The sequence below is a fragment of the Frankliniella occidentalis genome, unplaced genomic scaffold, assembly GCF_000697945.3.
Source record: "Frankliniella occidentalis isolate FOCC.00 unplaced genomic scaffold, Focc_3.1 Scaffold239, whole genome shotgun sequence".
Taxonomy (NCBI): Eukaryota; Metazoa; Arthropoda; class Insecta; order Thysanoptera; family Thripidae; genus Frankliniella; species Frankliniella occidentalis.
In genome coordinates, this window is record NW_026267365.1 from 147,075 (window position 1) to 157,731 (window position 10,657).

The 10,657-nt window shown below is 38.7% G+C and overlaps 2 protein-coding genes across 2 annotated transcripts; both read left to right on the top strand.

Annotated features, from left to right (window-relative positions):
- Nucleotides 1–130: 130 nt before the first annotated feature.
- On the top strand, nucleotides 131–1,177 carry LOC113215460 (RNA polymerase-associated protein RTF1 homolog). The gene has a single exon (XM_026435094.1). It carries the CDS (start codon nucleotides 131–133, stop codon nucleotides 1,175–1,177), a length of 1,047 nt encoding a protein of 348 aa, XP_026290879.1.
- A 6,702-nt stretch (nucleotides 1,178–7,879) lies between these two features.
- Nucleotides 7,880–9,436, top strand: LOC127750698 (uncharacterized). The gene is made up of 2 exons (XM_052273016.1): nucleotides 7,880–8,566; nucleotides 8,659–9,436. Exons 1-2 carry the CDS (start codon nucleotides 8,432–8,434, stop codon nucleotides 9,001–9,003), a joined length of 480 nt encoding a protein of 159 aa, XP_052128976.1. The 5' UTR covers nucleotides 7,880–8,431; the 3' UTR covers nucleotides 9,004–9,436.
- Nucleotides 9,437–10,657: the final 1,221 nt, after the last annotated feature.

Here is a 10,657-nt window from a genome sequence, read left to right on the forward strand (position 1 = left end):
CGCAAATTCTGTGGACGGATTTACTGTGGACGTGTCGGTCCCGCCCCGTCAGGAGTGAGATTTGTGAGTTGAAGTGTTAAGTGAGTAAGAGTGATTTTCAAAGGGAAAAAAAACGAGTGAAGAAAAGAAAATGAACAAGGACCAAGTGCCAGTAGGGAAGAGCACATTCTCAAACCTCAGAATAGTGCAAAGGAAAGCAGGGGAAGAGAGGAAAATATTACAAGCTCGAGTAGAGGCCAGGGTAACACCAACAAAACCCGTGGATCCCAAAGAGCTAGAGGAGAAAGTCCAAAGAGTAAGGGAGAAATTCAAGAAGGATGAACAGCAAAGGCAGCTGGTAGTCATAAAGAAGATACAAAACCGGATGGCAAGGCGTAAATCGACACAAAACCCAGAAGCAATTCCAGCAAAAATGAGCAGAATGGAAGTAGTACTGGAACGAGCGGAGCAAGTAAAAGAGAAAAAGGCGAAAAAGGCACAGGAACTGGCAAAGTCAGAAATAAACTGGTTCCAAATGGTAGAAGCAGAGGAAAAAGAAGAGCAGGAAGAGAAAATGGAGGTGGAGCAGCAGATTGGAGAGGAAGAACATGTCTGCACTCCAGGACTTTGTACAAGCGAGGTTGTAACAACCAGCGGCACAAGAGTCAGAGATAGGAGCTCATCTTCATCCAGCTCATCTTCATCTAGTTCATCCTCATCCAGCTCGTCGTCTAGTTCAAGTGAGACCAGTGATTCTGAAGATGAGAGTGCTACAAAAGAAATAAAGTGCACTGTCAGTACAGAAAGCTTACCGGGTTTTGAGAAAGAGCTAAAGGAACTAGAGGAGGCAATAGTAGACACAGAAAGAGAAACCGCACTGGAAAGCAAGATAGAGAAGGAAGAGGAAGCAATACGGGAGATAACGAAGAAGCTGGAGGAAATCAGCAGGAATAAAGCTAAGGAGGCAAGCGGTAAAACTGTGGAGTGGAAAGTGCAAGAAAAAGACGTAAATGAGATAGCAAAGCCAGCACCAAAAGCGGAATGGATGGAAGCCAGAAAGAAGGAAAATGAAAAGGAAAAAGGGGACAAGAAGTTTCACCCGGAAGATCCCAGGTTCAAACTACGATGCAGAAGATGCAATCAGCGGGGTCATTTAACAGCGGCATGCACTGGAGAAAAGAGGAAGAAAAAGAAATGAGACTTAAAAACAAGTAAATAATACAGTATTCAATGTAACCTTGATAAATAAAATGTTTTGTTCTGCCTTATAACCCGTAGTTATTATTTCAAACAGTCCCAGGAAACACACGGGGAAAGGAAACAATAACCACGTTTTAAAGACAAAAGAAGAAAAAAGGGAAAATAAGGAAAAGACAGATTAAAACTAGTTTAATGAGGCAAAGGTGTCAGTAAAAAGAAACTTTTAGAAAGTTGGAAAAAAAAAAGGATCCCATGATCATTAAAGGAAACAGCAGAGGTCATAAATACTAGAAGGAAAGTAAAATAACAACGAATTAAAATGATAAATTAAAAATAAAATAAAAATGAAGTAAAATGGACAAGTATGGGAGAGCTAACCTCATTCCTCGTAGGGGCCCGCAGGGTCAAAATCAATGGGAATCTCCAGAGGGTCTGGGATAGCTTCCTAAAAAGAAATAATAAATAAATGAACAGGAAAGAAAAGACAGGAAAGGGAGAGAGAGACCCCAGAACATACATAAGCAGGGCCAAAGCACCATTTGCACCAGTAGAAGGACTGAAGTAAGTCGGTCTCCGGAACATAACATAAGTCATAAATATAGTTCCCGGACAAAGTAAAAATTTCGGGCTCCACTTGAGGGGCACACGGACCACTAATGGTAACATGATCACCGTTACAGTCACGAGTGTGATGCAGAAAACGGAACACAAAAACATGAGGAACCATGGCTATGCTTTATAAGCTACACGTAACGAACATTCACGTACAAGGAGTAACGAAGGGTGATGGCGGACCAGATGAAGGCGGGGTGACAGGCGCAAAGACAAACAGCTGAGGGAAAGCAAGCAGGAAAATAAAGAGAAATAATGGAAAGTGAAAAAAAAAGAAAAGAAAGAGAAAAAACCAAGAAAAAAAACAACATACAGAAAAACCACGACCACAGTAGGTGTGTTGCTGTGGAGTGCAAGTATTGTTTGTGCAGTCTGAAGTTCTTCATTCTTCAAGTGTGAATGCAGTTTTGTGAGGATTTGTTACCTATTCAACGCTGCAGGAATGATGGACATCATAGCACTGACTGAAGGCACACATTATGCAAGGACAGGCAAGAAGCCCGAGTCGTGAACTATAAATTCAATTCCTTTCATAAACTCAACTTCTTGTACCACTCCACGGATCTAAACATGGAGAACATTCCATAGGAAGCCTAAGGAGGCTGCCAAGCCCAAGAACACAACTGCCAAGTCGAGAGTCGAACCCGAGTCCCCGGGGTGAGAAGCTACATTGCTGCCTGCTTCACCACCGCACCACACCGCAGACCGGTGTGACCGAAGTGAGTGACTAGCAACCAGGACAGACCTATGTAGCAAACAGTTGCCAATAGTTACCCCAGAACCAATCCAAGAGCAGCAAGACTTGACGAGATTCCCGCGCACGGTTAAAACAAGTCCTGGGATTCCCAGGAGTTTTTTTCAGTTTCCAGGGGAAATGGAAAAGTCCCAGTAGGCACCCTGGAAAGATATATTTTTCTCCAGGGGATGCCCTGGGTCGGATTGGAACTCCCAGGGAATGCCCTGGGCCTGAGGTGGGTGGACCCCGAGCCCAGAGGTCTCCTGGGACAACATACCCATTTCCAAGGCGACCCCTGGAAAGTCGCATTTCTATCAGATATTCATCGGAGGCATCCATTTCTATGTGTACGTCTTTACAAGTGGTCCACTGTCGTGAGACTTTTTTTTAACAGTGTTGTCAGTTATTAACGTGTATCAAAGGCATCAAAGGTAACATAACAAGGCTGTGCGGTGAAATGCCAAACTCCGTGATTGGTCCAACGCGTCGCGACGTCGTTGTCGTTGTGTGTGTGTGGCTGCAGTTGAAGTCGAGCGGCGGGAAAAGAGTGCCAAGTGTATCGTCAAGAAGAAATTTTATGGTTTTGAGCGTTTGATTGTAATTTATGTTGTAACCAATATGTCCCTTGTTCCTTTAATGTTTCTTGACACACTTTAAATCTATCAATTTCGAATGAAAGGCGAAGTTTGGTGCATATGCGCTCTTTCATCTTTGTACATAACCTATCAGATAGTTTTCATTTAAGTTTGTTGCCAAGCCCAAGTCAGCTGCTTGTTCGCATCCGTTTAATCAATTTCATATTTTGCAGAACCCTTCCTGCGACACTGTTTTATCAGACCTTTGGACGCTGTAACTGTTATTTGAGACAAGTGATAATCTTTCAATACCAAGTATGCCTTTTCACCTAAATTAGACTTTGTCATCCTCTTCTGTTTACTTTCGATGCGTTTGTAATCTTGTTCTTTCTTGCTGTTTTCAGGAATTTTTAAGTCATGGTTTTAATCAATGATTCAGTGGAGCAGGTGGCCCAGTACCTGCTTACTTGTGAAAAGATCAAGGAAGATACCATTGCAAAATTGAAAGGTTAGTAAGGGCGAGAGGGGTGGGGATAAAACAACAACAGCTTGTAACTACTATATTGTCGCTCTTATTTATATTTTTTGCTTGCATGTTACCAGAAATTTAGTTCCATTCTCTTAATACTTCTGTCGTAATGGATCATGCAGAGATTTTATGTCCTGTATGTGGTGTGGCTCTGGTGGGGTTTGCTGGTGTTCGTCACCACATCCATGTAGTGCATGGCTTTCACATCACTGATGCTTGGCCGGATGGCTTTACTTGTGGTCTTTGTAACCAACCATACCACACTTATAGGGGCTGGAAAGAGCACACTACTCAGTATCATGGTCAAGAGCTAATAGACATAGTCAATGAAAATGATGAGGAAATGGTTAGTGAAGCTAGCAGTTTGAACGAGTCTGCTCCATTCAGTGATGATGGTGGTGATATTGATGATGATCTTGATTTGTTGTTATTACCAAACGGACGTAGAGATGTCAGACATGCAGCTGTCAACATGATTGTTGACATGCGTAGTGTAGCTGCTCGAGTTGGTGTGCATAGAGCTATGTGTGGGGCTGAAAAGATTATCAAAGTTGTTCAGTCATCCCTGAAGGCCGATGTTACCAGCTTTTTTGAAAGAAATGGCCAAATGAATGAACCACGAGTGCAGGATCTTCTCAGAAAGTTCGATGCGGAGAGCCCTTTTAAGGGAATGAAGTCGAACAAAGGGCAAATTTCTGGCATCAAGCATTATTACAGCTATATTGAACCTGATACTTGTTTCATCAATGTCAGGCTAGATCAACGGTTGGGCGAAGAAGGGGCATATGGCATGGAGCCTGTAGCCAGCAGCTATCAGTATGTGTCTATTGTAGAAATTCTCAAGCTAGTAGCCAGGAAACAAAGTGTCATGAATTATATTAGAAATTTACGTCCTTCTGATACTGGCATATTAGGTGGTTATGTGGATGGTGATCAGTACAGAAACCATGAATTTTTTCAACTGTATCCTGATGCATTTCAGTTGGTTTTGTATGGGGATGGTGTGGATCCAGCCCGTGCATTAGGACCCAAAACTGGTGCACATGAGATTTATAATTTTTTTATTACTATCTTAAACTTACCTCCCTGGCTAAAGGATTCCCTTGATTCAATATTTCCAGTTATCATGGCAAATGCAAATGATTGTAAGGGCACATTTGAAGATGTCTTCAGACGTTTAGTGGCTGATCTACTGCGTTTGGAAGAAGGTGTTAGAACCTATGATCATGGTGTTAATGACTTTGTTACCATCAGGGGTTGTTGAGTTGCAGTAAAAGGTGATGCGAAAGCTGTTCATGAAATGCTTGGTTTCCTTGCATGTGGAGCTCGACATTTTTGTCCACTCTGCATGATAAGTAGACCAGAACTTCATAATGGAAATATTATGCTAGGTGCTCGAAGAACAAAACAAGAGAGTGAACGACAACTGGCAAGAGTTTATCAGAATGATGATTACAGCACTGAATGTGGCATACGGTATAATACTATCCTCCACAACCTTGGTTACTTTCGGGCTGAAAACAATGGTAATTTTGATCTGCAACATGACGGGGCTGAAGGTGTTATTTTAATGCTGATTAGGTTGTGTATGAAGCAGTTTGTGTGCGTTCAACAACTCTTCACAGCTGATGAGTTAAATGAGAAAATTAAAAATTTCAACTTTGGGAAACAGAATATTCGGGATAAGCCGATGGATAACTTTACCCATGAATCGCTGCTAAATGCTGCTCGTGTTCATAAACAGAAAATGAATGCTGTTCAAGTGTTAGTTTTGTTTCGAGCTCTTCCCCTCATTCTGGACAACATTGGAGAACATGGTGTTGACGAGGAAAATGGATATCTGCAAATATTATTATTACTTCTAAAGATTTACCAATTACTAAGTGCTCCTAGATTACCAAGAGATGAGATTCCTCACTTAACAAGACTTCTTGATACATTTCGACGTAGCTGGTACATATTGTTTCCTGGAGTAGACCCCATTAACAAATTTCATTATTTAATGCATGGTGCCGAAAACTATTTGCAAATGGGACCACAAAGACAATTTTGGTGTTTCAGGGAGGAATCAAAAAATTGTCATGGAAAGAGACATTTAGTTGCATGCAATAATTTCATCAATCCACAAAAAACTGCTATGGAACAGGCTCAGATCAGAGTAGCCAAAGTTTGGGGAACCAGAAGTGCTGATGTGTTTCAGGAAGTAAAATATGTGAAAAGGCACAACATTTTTGTCAGGGATTCACCTGTTTCTCGCCTACTTCAAGCCTATGGGTTTGCTCCTGATGCTGCCATTAGTGTCTGCAAAGCTGCTCTCAAACTGGGCGTTGAGTATAGAATAGGAGAATTTGTTCTCATTGCTATTGCAGGAGAGTTTGGCCTTCCAAACTTTGGCAAAATTGTTTCAGTTGTTTGTCCTGAGGGGACGGATTCTGTTTGGCTTGCTGTGCAGCCTTGGAAAACTGAAGGCTTAGTGGAGCGCTTTAATTTACATCTTGTAACCCACATTCAAAATCCCGTCACTCACCTGATTGATCTAAGAGACTTACCCTCTCATCCTCCCATAAGTAGGTGGAAGGACTCTGACGGTCAATTCTATCTCTGTCTGAAACACAAAGTTTTTTGACTATATGGACCGGGGGGAGGTAAGAAGGGAGAAGGGGTTAAAGTGCTAGCATTTTTAAATAAGTAGAAATTTCTTTTGCAGATAAAATGTTGTATTCTGTTGGTGATATTTACTTAATTTTGTGGCCCCCTTTTTAAATACACAATGCAGCCTATTGTCTAATCCGATATTTTATATATCTGTATCTCTTTGTTTTAGCTGAGGATGTGGATGGAGACTGCTTCCTTGATCTTAATGAAGAAAAGCTACGAGACAATTTTGATATCAATTATGCACAGAGAAGAGAACTTGTCAAAATTATTAAATTGTTCAAATCAGATGAACCTGAGCCCAATCAGAAAGAGCAGTCTGCAGAGTTGTCTGCTGGTAGTGTGGTGGTGGTGCGTCCCATATTTTTTATTGTAATCCTTACTTAAGTTTCAAAGAGAAAATCTACTCCATTTCATTTTGCAGGAGCCTTTTAATCAAGTTCTTAGTGGATTTGTTGATGAGAATGGCGTCTTTCTTCAAATTGTTGATGGTACAGCCAATGACCTCAACTGTGAAGTTGCCTGTGTGAGCGCATCATTTTTGAAAAAAAAGAAACAAAGTGAAGATGGACAATCAAGCCCTCAGGTCAAAAAAACACGAGCTGAAGAAGTGGTATGTATATGTTTCATTTTAGAAAGCATTCTTTTAATGTTGATTTCAATGTCATTTTAAAATTTGTTGTCAACATAACACCTCACTTTTTCCTTATCATCGTCTTGAAGGTTCCCTTAGATATATTATCAATTCTAAATAAATCAGAAGCAGGGAAAACGGTCATAGAATTTGTAAAAAAATAACAAGTGCCTTGATTATCGTCACCAAGTGCACATGATGAAATTGATTTATGAACATCATGCTGCTGAATATGGTAGCCCATCAAAATAGTAAGCAGACTGTTGTAGCTCTGTGATAATGTGCCTGCAAATACCTAAAATTCATTTTCATCTATATTTTTTTTCAGCCCCATTCTGATGTCAAGCTTGCCATTGCTAAAGGAATAGTCAAGGCTTTCAGTGATCTGGCTGATGAAGGAGATACCCCTTGGGTATGTACTCTTGGTGAAGTTAAATACTGGCCTCTTTCTCTACTGAAACTTTCAATTACATATTAACTAAGTGTTTTGCAAGCCTTAGTATTGGAATTACATTGACCAATAATGTAACATGTACTAAATGCTCACACTGTCTTGAAGATGATTGTTGTTAAACTTCTACAACCAAATTCTATATACTAAATTTTGTTTTCCTTTATGTAATGCCACACAGAAAATTTCAATTCCTTTCACATTTTTTCAGATGTCTTGGCTTAAAATTGTAACCACTAAGTTTGAAACAGTTCAGTCAGATCTTCCTCCAGAAAAAAAAGAATACCAAGAAGTCACAGAAATTATCTGCTTCTAACTCATCTAAAAAGAAATCTACTCCATCTAATAAGTCCACTCCTCAGAAACAATCAACTTCTAAGTCTGCAAAAAAGTTACTTTCATTCCAGGATGCTTTAAATTCTAGCAATGACACCGAAACTATTGCTGGGTCTGATAAGTCTCGTGTAAGTTGAATATCAGCTGATGAATAATTTTTCTTATTGTCTTTCCAAGGTGTACTTTATTATTTCAATAATTTATTGTTGCAAATTTATTTGTTGCAGAAAATGTTGATGGATGATTTGTTACCTACTCCAGCCAATAAGAAAATGATAGGGCTAGCTTTAGCCTCATCTTACACGACAAGGAGGAAGTGGATTCTCACCTCAAGTCCATCTTTCACAGAAGTTTTAAATGAGTATAAGCACCTAAGCAGCTATGAAGGGGATATGGTAATCTTTTTTATTCTACTATTCTTGTCCTTGAGTTAAAAATATGTTTATAGTTAATGGTTTATTGTAACATTCAATCTGTCTCATAGATTTTAGAAGAGTTTAAGAGAATTGAGTGTCTTTACCAAGGGGATTTAACAATCAAACTTAGTCGGCTTGCACCTATCATTGTACAGTATGCTGGTATTACCAAGCCCTCTGTATTGAAAGAAGCACAAGAGGAGTTTCACAATGGTAAATCCAATAGTATATTTTGACTTATAAAAGCACACAGATTGTAACATTTACAACACTTTTGTTTTGCTTTTTTTTTAGATGATCTTCTTGCCATGGTGATGTTACCAAAACTGTTAACACTAACATTGAACAAGAACAATACAAAAGAAGAGCATCTAGATCACATCAAAAAATATAAAGCATTAATTGAGAAAATTCCTTCAAGTTCTCTCTTTCAAACAGCACCTGTGAGTTACAGCATCAGTACACTTCCTACATATGGAAGCATATTGTAAGCCTTATGTTGTTTTGCTAATCCCTTTAATACTTACCTTTTCAGGAAGGAACTGATGTTGAGTCATATGTTTCTGTTGAGGCTGATGATGGATCTACGCCCACCCCTATATTTCCATTTGTACTGTGGCTCACCAGTGACTATTGCAGCGGCAAACTTTACCTAAAAATAGATAAAAAATTTGTATTTCTTGGAAATGTTGCGCAGGGAAACAGCCATGCTGTGATTAGAGCACTAGAGGTGTGTATGGAAGCGCATCATGTGTTTAATCTTCAATACCACCCCTACCTGTGCAGTTACTATGACTACCTCGAGTATCTTCTCGGTATGAAAGCACCCATGAATTCCCTGAATAAGTTCATCACAGCCATCAGACAATTAATGCCATGATTAGCTATTCATATTCACCTTGTTATTTATTGAAGCATATAATTATTTAATGACATAATGAAATCAGTCTTATTTCCCCTGACTTGGTACGTTTATACTAATGCAATTTATTTTATTTCGTCTGTTAATCCATGGTTTAAGCCTATTTGTTGACGTAATGAAATCATCTAGTCATGTAAATATGTTGTCTTTTTTTTACTTGAGCAATCTATTTTAATTTATGTGTTTATCCATGGTTTAAGCATAATAATTATTCCATTACTCAATGAAATCACTCATTTATTATCTTACTGTATACGTACTGTTTTCATATGCAAATTTTGTTGATTTGTTTTACTTCTTAATATTTATTAAAACATTTTTGGACTCTACATTGGCATTTATGTTGTCTTCTTTCTCTCAACTGCCTTCCACTGTAGTGAAGGAACCTAAAACTGCACAGATTTTCTACTCCTGTAAATATTTTGGTGCAGGTGTGCCCTGTTCTTTCAATCCACAGGGGTTTAAAATGTTGTATTTTGAAGAGTAGCATGCTTGAATTGAAGTCTTACTACACATATTCTGTGACATATTTAGCAGTACTTTTAATTTTGAATGGTAATACAAGTAATGTTGGAAAGGGATTGAAGAACTGCTTATGTTAAAGATTGACAGTATCTCTTTTATTTTGTAAGTAGATAGGTCCCAGGAAACCAGAGGCACATTTGGACGGCTTACAATCTTACATAGTTTCTTAAACTAAACTTTTCACTGTTATTTTAACATATAAACAAAAGGAACAGTGCCTTTGGTTCGCACCTAAACACTAATACATAGCTTAAGAATCCACAGTGTACAAGAAATTAAAAATACTACACAGCCTTTACAGCAAAGCTAAGTCCCACAAAAGCTCAAATTTTAAAAACAAATATATGCTGGTATTAGATGAATTTAATCTTAAAAACATACAAGTAATAATATGCAGCTTTCTACATGTGTGATGGATTATAAATGCTCACATTACACGTTCCCTTCTGGGATGAATTGGAAAGAAAACATCAACTTTGTAGGCTAAAACACATATCAAATGCTATTTCCTTACAATGTGCATTTGTATGTGCTGCTTTTACCAACATAGGATTGAATTCCAATGCTGAAACAGATCTACCAGGGAGGGGAACCAAGCAAACCACCAGGAAGGACCCCCCCCCCTCTTCTCCCTCACCTTATTCTATCATATAAAATACCATAAAACTAAACTTTTTAGGATGAAATCCATATCAAATGCTATTTCCTTACATTGTCCAAGTCCATCCCCTGCTTTTGAGATGATAACATTAAATTCAAAAGTTGAAACTCAAGTGAAATTAATTACAGGGTTTGGACGCTTTCCAACCTCGGAAAAGTTTGAGTCACAACTCCAGAAATGTTGGTCTATCTCATCATGTAGTGACACATGAAAGTAGTAGAATTGGATTGAAATCCAAAGCATTTAGTTCTTTATAATATTATCACACCATTAGATTTAGTCAATTAAGCCAAAGTATCAAAACTTGGGTATATTACACAAAAATGACTTTTTAAGTTGAAATACAAGAAGTACTTCCTTACAATGACCAAGTGTCTGTTTTGCTTTTAAGCCCATAATATTGAATTCAAAAGTTGAAACAGCCCT

Excerpts from the sequence above, each read along its gene's own strand:
- LOC127750698 (XM_052273016.1), top strand. The coding sequence starts at position 8,432 with ATGGTGATGTTACCAAAACTGTTAACACTAACATTGAACAAGAACAAT. Across the intron at positions 8,567-8,658 it reads CTCTCTTTCAAACAGCACCT|GAAGGAACTGATGTTGAGTC; the intron begins GTGAGTTACAGC and ends TTACCTTTTCAG.
- LOC113215460 (XM_026435094.1), top strand. The coding sequence starts at position 131 with ATGAACAAGGACCAAGTGCCAGTAGGGAAGAGCACATTCTCAAACCTC.